This window comes from Anticarsia gemmatalis, chromosome 29 (genome assembly GCF_050436995.1).
Source record: "Anticarsia gemmatalis isolate Benzon Research Colony breed Stoneville strain chromosome 29, ilAntGemm2 primary, whole genome shotgun sequence".
NCBI lineage: Eukaryota > Metazoa > Arthropoda > Insecta > Lepidoptera > Erebidae > Anticarsia > Anticarsia gemmatalis.
Window position 1 is genome coordinate 3,140,184 of NC_134773.1, and position 15,815 is coordinate 3,155,998.

Below are 15,815 nucleotides of genomic sequence, written 5' to 3' on the forward strand. Positions count from 1 at the left end.
AAAGAAATGTGTGTATTAGAAATAATGATCACTTGTTCCAACGGTGAAGGAAAACGTCGTGATGAAACCTTGCATGCCTGAGAGTTTTTTAGAACAGTTCTTGAAGGTTAGCAAAGTGTCCAACCCCGTGGCCTGCGTGGTGGACTCAAGGCCTAACCCCTCCCTCATTACGGGAGGAGACCCTCGCTCGGCTGCGGTACATTAATGGGTTAAATTTAATTTACTTATAAAATGAAATAGCTGTATCAAACAGGTCATCGACGCTGGAGAAACCCGCTGATCACTGATGTTCTAAATTCTGTATTTTCTATACATTCTTCAGCCACGAACCTTGTACCTAAGGCTTATAAAGTAACTAAGTCTTTACACAATATCGCTCAGAAGACATTTTCAAGGTCATTTCCATATAATCTCCTTAATTTGAAGTAATGTAATAAACATATTTTATAACTGTAATTTCTATAATACCAAAAACTACAGGCTTATTCATTACGCGTTTTTTTAACCAATGTCTCAACAACTTTTTACTAAACACTCAATGGAACGCGTATTAATTATTTTGATAGCAAAGCCGTAACTATCTTAATATATTAAAACCTATTTATTATTATACACTTAATTATTAATTGTATTGTTTATTAATCGACGAATAAAACGGTGATTATGTGTATGTATATAAGTGCGTGTGTTGTGTGTGGGTACACTCGTGGTACACGTGACATCATGACATCTAGACTGCGTCTGTTGCTCGCCGCGACCTGCGCCCTCGCTCTCATACAACTAGCGAGCGGGCAAACGAAATGTGCATCGGACTCATGGGGTAAGTCTAAAATAATACAATAAAATACGTTTAAAATCCATTAAGTATAATATCTACTATACGTATTTAACAAGGGTTTTTTTGACTACTTTTTTGGCGCATTCGGTAGTGCGTGCGAATGCCGCGCAGAGTCCGCGGGTTCGTAACTCAAGTCGGGCCTAAAAGATTTGACTGTTAATATTAGACTTTATATTCTAATTAAAAAGATGACCAATGTTAAAAATATATGTTTATGTTACTGCAAAAGCCCGAACTGTGGTAAATCCTAAGATTTTCCGGTAAAACCTAAGATTTACCAACTCTCAATGGTAAAAGTCCGAACAATTCTTTTATTTCGTGCTTTATTCTCCAGCTCCAGCGATATCTCGACATCATCAAGTGAATAGATAATAAAAGTTCGAAATAAAAGAACTGTTCGGACTTTTACCATTGAGAGTTGGTAAATTTTAGGTGTTACCGGAAAATCTTAGGATTTACCACAGTTCGGGCTTTTACAGTAACATATACAAAACACAAATACCAGTGAAAATAACTATATTTTTCACTAGCTGACCCGCGCAACTTCGCTTGCGTCACATAAGAGAGAATGGGTCAAGATTTTCCCCATTTTTGTAACATTTTTTATTGCTACTCTGCTCCTATTGGTCGTACGGTGATGATATATAGCCTATATCCTTCCTCGATAAATGGACTATCTAACACTGAAAGAATTTTTCAAATCGGACCAGTAGTTCCTGAGATTAGCGCGTTCAAACAAACAAACTCTTCAGCTTTATAATCACTACATAGTATAAAACAAAGTCGCCCATTTTGTCTGTAGTCCCTTCGTATGCATAAAACTTTAAAACTACGCAACGGATTTTGATGCGGTTTTCACTAATAGAAAGAGTATTTTCTCCGACAGGTTTTTATATATAATTGAAATACATTGAAACTATATTAGCTGAGTTATAGCGATTTATGTCCAAGAAGTCAGAAAAAAAATCTAATTGAAGATTGCATTTGTGCGTGCGCCGCTTATACCGTTGGATACAAGTAAGAACAATGTATAGCAAAAACATTGGTCTTTATTAGTTCTACAAAAAAGTCCGCGATGACATATATCCAGCTTTTTTATTTAAGTCACAAAAACTACTTTTCTGTATTAAAAAAACATTTAATTCGTTGGGTGATGTTTAACTGGTGATATAACCAATAATACATATATCCTTATCAAAATAAGTAAGTTCATCATCACGAGCATTTAATTTAGATTATTTTTGCAGTTTACAGTGTGTTATTTAGACATATTTATTCGAAATATGAAGATGTTCCATCAATACTTACACAGGAAGTACAAAAAGCCATCATGTCACAAAAGTTAGAAAAAGCCCCAGGACCGGACAATGTACCAAACGAGCTGATTAGAGGCACAATGGAAGATATCAGTCCAATTTTAACCAAGATATTCAACGACATCCTAATAACAGGCACCATCCCGAAACAATGGAAAGAATCTCATATTATCCTCATCCACAAAAAAGGCGATAAAGATGACCTAGGCAACTATCGACCTATTAGCCTAATTTCAAATGTGTATAAGGTCTTTGCAAAAGTAATCCTAGACAGAATAACAAGGGTCTTAGACGAGAACCAACCAATCGAACAGGCTGGATTCAGGAAGAACTATAGTACGATTGATCACATCCACACAATTAAACAAGTCATGGAAAAATATAACGAATACCAGAAGCCCTTGTATATCTGCTTTATAGACTACTCGAAAGCCTTTGACAGTTTAAACCACAAATTCATCTGGCTGAGTCTAAAAGAACAAGGAGTGTCCGACGTCTATATAGAATTATTAGAATCCATCTACAAGAAAAGCACTAGCCGCATTAAATTGGAATCAAAAGGTGACCCATTCCCTATAAACCGAGGAGTAAGGCAAGGAGACCCATTGTCCCCCAAACTGTTTAATGCTGTGCTAGAACACATATTCAGAGAATTGGACTGGGAAAACTATGGTTTAAGTATAAATGGTAACCGCCTGAATCATTTGAGGTTCGCGGACGACATAGTTCTACTTGAAGAAGACCCCACTAAACTAGAGCACATGGTCAATGATTTAGCGGAAAGAAGCAGAATGGTAGGTTTAGAAATGAACACAAATAAAACAAAACTAATGACCAACTCTACAGAAGCTGCTATAGAGGTCAACGGAACCAAGATTGAATATGTGGCAGAGTATGTGTACCTTGGACAAATCATATCCCCCGAGGACTCTATGTCTAAGGAAATACACAAGAGAATAGCCTGCGGATGGAAGAAATACTGGGCCCTAAAAGAAATAATGAAGAACAAAGACTTAGGTATGAACATCAAAAGAAAGACCTTCAATATCTGCATTCTCCCATGCATGACTTACGGTTGTGAAACATGGGCACTAACCAACAAACTCGGCCAAAAACTAGCTAAGACACAAAGAGCAATGGAGAGAAGCATGTTGGGAGTCAGACTTAAGGACAAAATCAGTAACCTAGAAATAAGGACTAAAACCAAAGTCACAGATATAGTAGCCCGTATTGAACACCTGAAGTGGTCATGGGCAGGACACATGTTGCGCTGCAAACAAAACAAATGGAGCAAGCAAGTAACTCTGTGGTACCCAATGGAAGACACAAGAAGGCATGGACGCCCGAGAGCAAGGTGGAGAGACGACATTCGCCTGACCTTGGGACCACACTGGACCAGAGTCGCAGAAGACAGAGCTCAATGGAGAGTGCTGGAGGAGGCCTATGCCAAAAGGCACACCGAACTGCGGGACATCATATAACTATTTCGAAATTTACTGTTTAGATTTTAAGTACCTACCACTTTTCGGAAATAAACAGGCTTTATTATTTATTATTATTATTTAGACATATAGTTTAGGAGATATCACGATATTAGTATTGCGGCACGGTACGGGCCGGCCGCGGCGGCGGGGGCAGCGTCCCTATAACGGCCAAATATGTGAAACTGTATTATAAATAAGAACTCTGAACCATGTTTGTTGCAATAAATAATTTTGAATTTGAATTTGAATTTGAATTTTGATAATATTACTAGGTACAAACATTGTGTTTTATCACTTTCAAAAAAAAGCAAAATAACAAAAAACCCGCTAAATAAATTGATTAAAAAACATTTCTAAAAAACCCCGTATTTCAACCCTTCCATGGGATTTCACAACCCTTATTAATCAGCAAGGGTTTGTTATTACAAAATCAAAACGTTGAATGGCTTTGTTTATATAAAATTATTATAAAACCGTGTTGACTGGAAGTACATAAATCCTCCATACTCCATACTAATATTATAAATGCAAAAGTAACTCTGTCTGTCTGTCTGCTACTCAATCACGCCTTAACTACCGAACCAATTTGCATGAAATTTGGTATGGTATCAATATATTTTGATACCCGAGAAAGGACATAGGCTATATATCATCACGCTACGACCAAAAGGAGCAGAGTACCAGTAATTAATGTTACAAAAACGGGGAAAAATTTCACCCATTCTCCCTTATAGGACGCAAGCGAAGTTGCGCGGGTCAGCTAGTATAAGTATATATTTGGTAATGTTTAAACGGTTAGAGACAACAAACTTATGAGATTTCGTGTTATTTTTCAACAGGTGCAAGCTCAGGTACTGGTGCCCATTCGTGGTCCTCCACTATACTTGGTCCTCCTACTATTGCGTTTGCGTTTCCCGTCTCTGTAAGTAACTCCTGAGGTTCGCTTTACACTTATTCGTTTCGGCATTCATCGGCCGGACGGCAAAACCGCACATGAGTAGATGAATGTACATATTCATGTATATATTCTACTATTATATATATGTAATTATTTACGTTTAATCAATATATTTCCCTCACACTCTTAGGAACTGCCCTCTCTCATTTCATTCTAATGCATTAATCTCTCCATCCAATGGTTGCCTGGAAGAGATTGCCACTGTGCGATAAGGCCGCCATTTGTACTAGCATTTTAATTTTATTTTGTTTTAATTCTTCTTTATTTTATTTATTTATTCAGTACAATAAAAGTATTTTCATTTCATTTCATGAATGTTCGGGAAAAGAATGCCACGCGACATCACCCCAATATTTAAACGGAGTGAAACTGCAAGCTCTACCCAATCGACACAAGCCAAGATGCAGTGATTGCTCCAAGTCGGCTTTGTTGTTCGATCAATATTGACGAACTGAATGTGCCCACCCATATATGTGTAGTAAGCCTGATAGCCGAGTAGCCGAGGCGCCCATAGCGAGTTGCGCTCACCGGTCGGTAAACGATCTGTGGGTTAAGCAAGCCTTGGCGCGGTCATTCCATAGATGGGTGACCGCATATGGTATTGGAACTGGGCGTCTCCGTGCTTCGGAGGGCACGTAAAAAGTCGGTCCCGGTTGTTACCAATTAAGATAACAGTCGTTAAACCACGTCAAAGGCCTTCGGGCGGCTTGAACAACTTTGACACTAGGTAGACCACTAACCATACGTTAAAAAGAAGAAGAGTAGCTCAAGCACGAACTCCTCTATAATCAGATTTCCAATTTTACAACACTCTAGCGCGATTCATTACAGTCGGTACTGACGTGTATCGAAATTTTGACATTTAGAATGTACTGCCAAAATAGTTTCTACGACGCCCGTCAGAGGCGCTGATCAGATGTTCATATAAATTTCTCGATGATAGGCCGGTTGTCGGTAGCCGATAGTAGTAGAGAATCGAAGTGCTATATGTCAAATCGAAGTTACATACTGCCGATTAAACTGTTTTGTTCAAAGTTTTATCACTCTGAAAAAAGTTTGCAATTCGAAGGTAAAGATAAATATTCCCTGTTGCTAATTTAAGTTCAATTCCCATATAGTGTTGTATGCGATACGAGCTATAGTAGCGCGATTATCTACTACCATTGACAACTGGCTGGCTATCGAGAAACATGTTTAAAAATGATTTAATCCCCTTAAGGGAAAGGGAAAGGAAGAATTGATCAAAACTTTTTGAAACGTTTTTAATTTATAGTTTTTTTTTCTTTTTTGTTTAACCCATTACTGTCCCACTCCTGGGCAAGGGTCTCCTCCCGTAATGAGGCAGGGGTTAGGCCTTGAGTCCACCACCCTGGCCAAGTGCGGGTTGGGGACTTTGCATGCCCTCAATAAATGTATTAAACAAATTTTAGGCATGCAAGGTTTCCTCACGATGTTTTCCTTCACCGTTGGAGCATGTGATAATTATTTCTAATACTCACATAACTTCGAAAAGTCATTAGTGTGTTGCCTCGTGTTCGAACCTGCGACCACTTGCGTGGGAGGTGCCAACTTATACCACTCGGCTATCACCGCTATCAATTTATAGTTACAAAGCATTTATTTCCCATTGCAGAATCCGATCTGTCCAAATCCTTCGGGAATAAACGCGGTAGCTTGTGATCATGACGTGGCCCCCTCAGTGAAGATATCGGAGGACCGCCGCACTGTAGTTGTACATCGCAAAGGAAACGCGCACGCTCCAGGAACTATCATTATTAACACTGTTTGTAATTAATATTCAACGTAATTTCGTTCAAAATGTCGATTTATTCAATAAACTTAATAGTGTGTTAGATTTTTTTTCTTTCCGAAGTACCCAAAACCACTCCTACGGACTTATATATACTAATATAATCTTAAGAAAATCTAATTTCAGAAACTACTGGTCCGATTTTAAAAATTATTTCAGTGTTAGATAGTCCGTTTATCGAGGAAGGCTATAGGCTATATAGCATCACGCTACGGCCATTAGGAGCGGAGTAGCAACGAAAAATGTTACAAAAACGGGGAAAATTTTGACCCATTCCCTCAGTGACGCAAGCGAAGTTGCGCGAGTCAGCTATCACGTATATCAGTTGAAGACTAGCAAACGTCAAATTTATAGTCACTATTCAGTACATTACTGTTTTGATGTAACGTGTTAATCACTGTCATCTAAGGGAGAAAACAATGTACAGCATAGTGGCTTTCAAATAGTTGACATCTAAGATACGTGATAGTCCCTCTGGTGTCCATTATGGTTGCGCGATCACGGGTCGCGATCGGAAGGCACGTCAAATTGTGGGTCCCGGCTGTCATTTTCAAAGACCTTTGACAGTCGTTAACAGTAGTCAGAAGCTTAAAAGTCTGACAACAAGTCTTAACGAAGGATATCGTATTATAACCCAGGTAACTGTGTTGTGGAGGTCAGATAGGCAGACGCGGCATGTAAAACACTGGTATTCAGCTGCATTCGGTGAGACTGGGAGCCGACTCCAACATAGTCTACGTACATACAGCAGTATTGCCATCTCATCGAGGGCCATTTTGATACTGTCCCAATGTGATACTGTATAGTGGCAGTGAGATTCTTATCGTATGGTTATAAGTCAACCTACTGTCAAAGTCCCTCAAGCCGCCCGATGGCTTTTGACGTGACGTAACGACTGTTAGAATGCAGAGATGGCTAAGTGTTAAAAGTTGGTACCTCCCACGCAAGTGGTTGCAGGTTAAACCGAAGACAACACACCAATGACCTTTCAAAGTAATGTGTGTATTAGAAATAATGATCACTTGTTCCAACGGTGAAGGAAAACGTCGTGATGAAACCTTGCATGCCTGAGATTTTTTTAGAACAGTTCTTGAAGGTTAGCAAAGTCTCCAACCCCGAGGCCTTCGTGGTGGACACAAGGCCTAACCCCTCCCTCATTACGGGAGGAGACCCTCGCTCAGCTGTGGTACATTAATGGGTTAAAGGAGAATGGGCAAAATAGAATGGAGCCTGGGCGATCCGCGGCCAAACTTGATTTTGTGTTTTTTTAATGTAGCTTGGTCCTGTAATTACTGTGTAGAAGTTTTATTGCCGCGACGCACTTACACGCAACAATAAAATACATTTTGGTTTTTGAGCACTTTTAATAGTATAAAAACATATCTTTGGCTTATATTCGGAGATTAAATAAAAAGTACTATTTCTATTATTGCATATAAATATAGACATTATTAATTTTCGAACAATCATAACAAATAAATATATAAATATCGTAACAAGTAAACATTAAGTTGTTGTCATTAACTGTTGATTATGATACACTTCTATGTTATATAAGCCCTGTCTTGAATGCTCAGCTTAAAAAATAAGGCGTTCATAGCCAGTTGCGTTCACTGGTCGGTAAACGATCTGCGGGTTAAGCAACCGTTGGCGCGGTCATTCCATAGATTGGTGACCGCATAGTAGTATTTGAACTGAGCGTCTCCGTGCTTCCGAGGGCACGTAAAAAGTCGGTCCCGGTTGTTGTGAACTAAGATAACAGTCGTTAAGCTATGTTCTTTCGAGCGGCTTGAACAACTTTGAAACTAGGTTAACCATATGATAGATAGATACGAGGTACGATTGTTGTTCATGTTGATGGCATTGCAATCGTTATAAGAAGATGTAACGTTATTACACAACATTAAATGCATTACAGACACGAAAAAATTATATTTGTTCTATGAAATTCCATTATATTTACATGTCAATATATTGTTTCCTAAAAGAATTGCAGCGAAGCGTTCTAAGTAAAAGTTGTTCCTAGTTACCATTACTTTAATTTGACACTACTTTCATTAATGGCCGCCGACCGCCCAGGAGTGCCCATTCTCCTTTAATTTACTTCTTATATAAAGTACCTGTATCAAACAGGCCATCGACGCTGGAGAAACCCGCTGATCACTGATGTTCTAAATTCTGTATTTTCTATACATTCTTCAGCCACGAACCTTGTACCTAAGGCTTATAAAGTAACTAAGTCTTTACACAACTTCGCTCAGAAGAAATTTTCAAGGTCATTTCCATATAATTTCCTTAATTTGATATAATAAACATCCATACTAATATTATAAATGCGAAAGTAACTCTGTCTGTCTGTCTGTCTGTCTGTCTGTCTGCTACTCAATCACGCCGAAACTACTGAACCAATTTGCATGAAATTTGGTAGGGAGATATTTTGATACCCGATAAAGGACATAGGCTACTTTTTACCCTGGGAAAATGACGCATTTCCCGGGAAAATTCAAGTGGCCAACTAAGTCGCGAATAGTCAATATTATAATGACATTGAATTAACAAAATTCCGTTGTCATGGCAACTGTTTTAATGGCGAATATGCCTTAGCGCGACTTCGTTATATTAAGAGATATAAATAATTTTGAGATATTTTTCGTGAAAAAAAAACATATTTTATATCATCACGCTACGACAAATAGGAGCAGAGTAACAGTAAAGAGTGTTACAAAAACGTGGAAAATTCTGACCCATTCTCTCTTATGTGACGCAAGCGAAGTTGCGCGGGTCAGCTAGTATTTTATAACTGTAATTTCTATAATACCAAAAAAACGCGTAATGAATAATCATTACGCGTTTTTTTAATAAATGTCTCAACAACTTTTTACTAAACACTCAATGGAACGCGTATTAATTATTTTGATAGCAAAGCCGTAACTATCTTAATATATTAAAACCTATTTATTTTTATACACTTAATTATTAATTGTATTGTTTATTAATCGATGAATTAAACGGTTATTATATGTGTATGTATATAAGTGCGTGTGTTGTGTGTGGGTACACTCGTGGTACACGTGACATCATGACATCTAGACTGCGTCTGTTGCTCGCCGCGGCCTGCGCCCTCGCTCTCATACAACTAGCGAGCGGACAAACGAAATGTGCATCGGACTCATGGGGTAAGTCTAAAAGAATACAATAAAATACGTTTAAATTCCATTAAATATATAATATCTACTATACGTATTTAACAAAGGTTTTTTTGACTACTTTTTTGGCGCATTCGGTAGTGCGTGCGAATGCCGCGCAGAGTCCGCGGGTTCGTAATTCAAGTCGGGCCTAAAAGATTTTACTGTTAATATTAGACTTTATATTCTTACAAAAAAGTGTCACTTACTGGTATGAAAAATGGATGTTGGCCGATTCTCAGACCTACTCAATATGCTCACAAAATTTTATGAGAATCGGTCAAGCCGTTTCGGAGGAGTATGGCAACGAAAACTGTGACGCGATAATTTTATATATTAGATTAAAAAGACGACCAATGTTAAGGATATATGTATATGTTATTTATACATATGTTACTGTAAAAGCCCGAACGGTGGTAAATCCTAAGATTTTCCGGTATAACCTAAGATTTACCAACTCGCAATGGTAAAAGTCTGAACAATTCTTTTATTTCGAACTTTTACCTATGTTCACTTGATGATGTCGAGATGTCGCCGGAGCCCCGCTTCGCGGGGCTCCTCCTTCTGGGTGGTTAAAAAAAAATAACCACGAAGGCTAAGGTGGGACCTATTCTAACTAACCTACCCATGTCGCTATGCCCAAAACTCCTTCTTTATAACTATGTCACAGTATATAATTATACCGTGAAATAGTTATAAACATAATTATGAAGGAGGATTTTTTTATATATCGTAACATAGTTTTTAAACTCTGGCTTGTTCGGACTTTTACCATTGAGAGTTGGTAAATCTTAGGTTTTACCGGAAAATCTTAGGATTTACCACAGTTCGGGCTTTTACAGTAACACATATATCCTTAACATTGGTATAAAAGAATTGTTCGGACTTTTACCATTGAGAGTTGGTAAATCTTAGGTGTTACCGGAAAATCTTAGGATTTACCACCGTTCGGGCTTTTACAGTAACATATACAAAACACAAATACCAGGGAAAATAACTATATTTTTCACTAGCTGACCCGCGCAACTTCGCTTGCGTCACATAAGAGAGAATGGGTCAAGATTTTCCCCGTTTTTGTAACATTTTTTATTGCTACTCTGCTCCTATTGGTCGTACGGTGATGATATATAGCCTATATCCTTCCTCGATAAATGGACTATCTAACACTGAAAGAATTTTTCAAATCGGACCAGTAGTTCCTGAAATTAGCGCGTTCAAACAAACAAACTCTTCAGCTTTATAATATTAGTATATAATATTAGTATATATTTGGTAATGTTTAAACGGTTAGAGACAACAAACTTATGAGATTTCGTGTTATTTTTCAACAGGTGCAAGCTCAGGTTCTGGTGCCCATTCGTGGTCTTCCACAATACATGGTGGTCCTACTCTTACGTTTCCCGTCTCTGTAAGTAACTCCTGAGGTTTGCTTTACACTTATTCGTTTCGGCATTCATCGGCCGGACGGCAAAACCGCACATAAGAAGATGAATGTGTGGGAAAAAAATGCCACGCGACATCACCCCAATAAATAAAATAAATAATAAATAAATAAATATTATTGGACAACTCACACACGGTCATTTGATTCCAAACTAAGCAGAGCTTGTATTATGGTAATCAAATAACTGATAAACATACTTATATACTTCTTAATACATACTTATATAGATAGATTAACATCCAGGCTCAGAACAAATACCCAATATTTAAACGGAGTGAACCTGCAACCTCTACCCAATCGACACAAGCCGAAAGTGCAGTGATTGTTTCAGGTCGGCTTTGTTGTTCGATCAATATTGACGAACTGAATGTGCTCACCCGAATATGTGAGTAGGGGAAGGTCATCTGACGGAACATACGTCGCGTATTATAGGTCGTGTAACGCCAGAACAGACAAATGTGTAGAAAAACACTCGACCGTTCACACTCAACCGATGATGCGTCGGTGTGAAGCCCATACAAATTAAGTAACGCCCGACGCATCTTCCGTCAGATATTAACCTTCCCTAAGCCTGGTAGCACAGTAGCTCAAGCACGAACAACTTCTCAATAGCGAGCGTTTCAATTTTACAATATCGTATGTCAAATCGAAGTTTCTTACTGCCGATTTAAGTGTTTTTGTTCAAAGTTTTATCAAAGTAGATAAAGTTTTCTATACGGAGGTAAACAGAAATATTCCCTGTTGCTAATTTAAGTTCAATTCCCATAGTGTTGTATGCGATACGAGCTATAGTAGCGCGATTATTTAGCACCATTGACAACTGGCTGGCTATCGAGAAACATGTTTAAAAATGATTTAATCCCTTTAGGGGAAGAATTGATCAAAACTTTTTTAAATGTTTTTAATTTATAGTTTTTTTTTGTTTAACCTATAATGTCCCACTGCTGGGCAAGGGTCTCCTTCCATAATGAGGCAGGGGTTAGGCCTTGAGTCCACCACCCTGGCCAAGTGCGGGTTGGGGACTTTGCATGCACATTTATAGTTACAAAGCATTTATTTCCCATTGCAGAATCCGATCTGTCCAAATCCTTCGGGAATAAACGTGGTAGCTTGTGATCATGACGTGGCCCCCTCAGTGAAGATATCGGAGGACCGCCGCACTGTAGTTGTACATCGCAAAGGAAACGCGCAAGCTCCAGGAACTATCACTATTAACACTGTTTGTAATTAATATTCAAAATAATTTGTATTTTTTTTTGTTCAAAATGTCGATTTATTCAATAAACTTTATTGTGTGTTAGATATGTATTGTTTTTTTCATTTCGAAGCACCCAAAATCAGTCCCGGTTTCCAAGCCTTCCTGGATAAATGGTCTATTCAACGCTAAAAGAATTTTTAATTTCGAACCAGTAGTTCCTGAGTTTACGTTTAAACAAAAAGCAAACAAACTCTTCAGCTTTATAATATTAAGTATAGATTACTGTCCCACTGCAGGGCAAGGGTCTCCTCCCAAACGAGGGGGAGGGGTTACGCCTTGAGTCCACCACGCTGGCCAAGTTCGGCTTGAAGACTTTGCATACTTTTTAGAACGAATCTGAAGAACTCTCAGGTATGCGAGGTTGCATCATTGTTTCCTTCACCGTTTATGTCATACAGCCTGATGATAGACCGATGCGAACCCTCAGTAATAGGGTCCCGTTTGAAAAGATAAATGACAATTTAGATAGTGTATCCTACTAATATTACAAATGCGAAAGTTTGTGAGTATGTATGTATGGATGGATGTTTGTTACTCTTTCATGCAAATTCTACTAAATCGATTACGATGAAATTTGGTATTTAGGTAGCTGAAGACCCAGAATAACACATAGGCTACTTTTTATCCCGGAGTTCTCGAAGGATCGGGATTTACACGGGAAGGGTTTCCACGCGGACGAAGTCAGGTGGCCTCTAGTATCACGCTACGACCAATAGAAGCAGAGTAACAGCAATAAATGTTACAAAAACGGGGAATATTATGACCTATTCTCTTTTATGTGACGCAATCGAAGTTTCGCGGGTCAGCTAGTAAGACATAAAATTCTGGACAGATTAAAATTTTACAAATAGACGAGAAAAGATCGGGACTGTCTGTGTGAAAAAACACACAAAGTTTATTCAATAAATCAACATCAAAACAATTAAAAAATTACTCAAATATAATTTAACAAATAGTATTAATAGTGATAGTTCCTGGGTAATACACGTTTCCTTTACGGTTAATAGTTACAAGGCGGCGATCAGCAAATATCTTGACTGTGGGAGACGCGTCGTAATCACATGCTACCACGGATATACCCACAGGAAGAGGACAGTTTGGATCTTTCTGGAATAAGAAATATAATAATAAATTTAACCCATGACTGTCCCACTGCTGAACAAGGGTCTTCTCCCGTAATGAGGGAGGGGTTAGGCCTTAACCGATTCATGGCCAATGACTCAACAGTTGAGTCATTAAAAAACCTTTAGGAAGGCCGATGGCTCAATTGGTGAGTCAAACCAAAATTGTATAAAAACGGATATTAAAAAAAAAAAAAACACTTAAACTACCATTTTTCAGATCTCATTAAACATTTCCGTGAATATCAGACCTGGCCCTTCAATTTAGAGAATATTTTTATTAGTCAGGTGTCATAAACCTTTTGTATAACTGCCGCAAAACATCTTGTACACTTTTTTGTAAAATCGATTGACTACAGCTTGGAAAACCTTGATTTTCTTTATCTTCAATTTGTTGATCATGGAAATCAGTAAACATTGCCTGGCTACATTCAGTAAAATCGTCGTAGTCCTGATTATCTACAAATAATATTACAATAATAAATAATGATTGAATACTACTAAAATGTTTACTACCTCTGCAATATTTCATTAAAACCAACAAATACTACCTTGAAACGCCATATTAACTTTTATTATCCACAAATTCGAATAGGAGAACACAGTAACACGTTTCTGGTTGTCAGACTGGCTCGAATGATGGCGAAAAGCATTAAATCATTACAAGGAGCCAATGACTCATCAGTTGAGTCATCCTTCAGGGAGGCCGATGGCTCAAATGGTGAGCCACCGACCAATGAATGGGGCCTGGCTGAATTGTTCACGAAAATGAAGGTGGCAATGAATCGGTTAAGTCCACCACGATGGTTAAGTACGGGTTGGGGACTTTGCATGCCCTCAATAAATGTATTAAACAAATTTTAGGCATGCAAGCTTTCCTCACGATGTTTTTCCTTCACCGTTGGAACAAGTGATAACTTTGAAAGGTCATTGGTGTATTGCCTCGGGTTCGAACCTGCAACCACGTGCGTGGGAGGTGCCAACTTATACCACACGGCTATCACTGCTGGCATAAGAAATAAAATATTTTTGTCCTAGCCGGTATCCGGCTACAGCGGTCAGTCTCATTGGAACTGACCAATAGTGCAGGACTTGGTTTATAGTTTCCAAGTGTGTGCACAATACAGGTACACTCTCTATTCCCTCACTTTCATAGTCTGGTGGGACGGATAACCGATACAACCAGTGAGAGGTTAGGCGCAGGACCGGCGACACGTGCTCTCCGAGACACGGAGGTCTACGACATCACTTATATTATAATAAGAAATATATGCTTTATAACACTGTATGGCGCAGTCGGCAGTGTCTACGACTACTGATCAAAAGCCTCTGGGTTCGATTCCCACGTTAAAATACATATTAGTAGGTATATTTTTAATAGTAGTCCACAAGTTGGTGCCAGGTTTATGGCTAGTTTCGCCCACTATTACATTCGTTTTAAACATTACGGCGATGTCGAGTGGCATTTTTTCCTTACTTTCATCTCACGTCCTCAGTTTTGTCGCCCGGCTAGACCGATTAATGCCGAACCGAATTTGTGTGTAGTCTCGGACGATACTTACAGGGACGCCCAACGTGATGACAGGCACACCAATCACTGGGAACGACCACGAAAATGAATTGGAACCTGATGTTGCACCTGTTGAAAAATAACATGAAATAATTTAATAAATAAATATCATTGGACAACTCACACATGGTCATTTGATTCCAAACTAAGCAGAGCTTGTACAATGGTAACCAAATAACTGATAAACATACTTATATACTTCTAAATACATACTTATATAGATACATTAACATTAAGTAATTTCGACTGCCTTCGCGACGCAGTGGTTTAGTTGGCCATGCTGCTACTATTGCATCGATGTAGGTCGTTGGGATCGATTCCCACACGGAACAATTATTTATGCGATCCGCAAATAATTGTTTCAGGTCTGGTTGTACTTTGTATATTCATAGCATGGAAGAGAGAATAGAAAGATTCTTATTTTATAGTCCGTCTGGGATTCGTACCCGAGACCTTTGTGCGGCAGATGCATACACTACCTAATGCGAAACAGAGGCAGACAAGATTGCACTTGTTAAAAATGTATAGTAGGTATTATAGAACTTAATTGAATAGTATTTTATAGTATTCTTACAGACTTACCCCACGATTCTGTTGTACAATTCAGTTCCCCGCTCGCTAGTTGTATGAGAGCGAGGGCGCAGGCCGCGGCGAGCAACAGATGCAGTCTAGATGTCATGATGTCACGTGTACCACGAGTGTACCCACACACAACACACGCACTTATAAATACATGTTTAACAACCGTTCTATTTTTCGATTAATAAACAATACATAATTTTTAATAAGTGTATAAAACTAAATAGTTTAAAACATGCTAAGATATTTCCA

At 38.5% G+C, this 15,815-nt stretch overlaps 2 protein-coding genes across 4 annotated transcripts; one reads left to right on the forward strand and one right to left on the reverse strand.

Annotated features, from left to right (window-relative positions):
- The first annotated feature begins 672 nt into the window (after positions 1-672).
- On the forward strand, positions 673-12,337 carry LOC142985298 (uncharacterized). 3 transcript variants are annotated; one of them, XM_076133387.1, is made up of 3 exons: positions 673-820; positions 4,478-4,560; positions 6,230-6,449. In XM_076133387.1, exons 1-3 carry the CDS (start codon positions 724-726, stop codon positions 6,389-6,391), a joined length of 342 nt encoding a protein of 113 aa, XP_075989502.1. In that variant the 5' UTR covers positions 673-723; the 3' UTR covers positions 6,392-6,449. The 3 variants fall into 3 exon arrangements, with proteins under 3 accessions (XP_075989502.1, XP_075989503.1, XP_075989504.1); XM_076133388.1 differs by lacking the exons at positions 4,478-4,560; positions 6,230-6,449 and adding exons at positions 10,923-10,999; positions 12,105-12,337 and having other exon boundaries at positions 683-820; XM_076133389.1 differs by lacking the exons at positions 673-820; positions 4,478-4,560; positions 6,230-6,449 and adding exons at positions 9,454-9,582; positions 10,923-10,999; positions 12,105-12,337.
- Positions 12,338-13,155: 818 nt separating this feature from the next.
- On the reverse strand, positions 13,156-15,709 carry LOC142985112 (uncharacterized). The gene is made up of 3 exons (XM_076133074.1): positions 15,567-15,709; positions 14,977-15,053; positions 13,156-13,400 (listed from the first exon to the last, which is right to left on the reverse strand). Exons 1-3 carry the CDS (start codon positions 15,661-15,663, stop codon positions 13,239-13,241), a joined length of 336 nt encoding a protein of 111 aa, XP_075989189.1. The 5' UTR covers positions 15,664-15,709; the 3' UTR covers positions 13,156-13,238.
- Between the last annotated feature and the right edge of the window lie 106 nt (positions 15,710-15,815).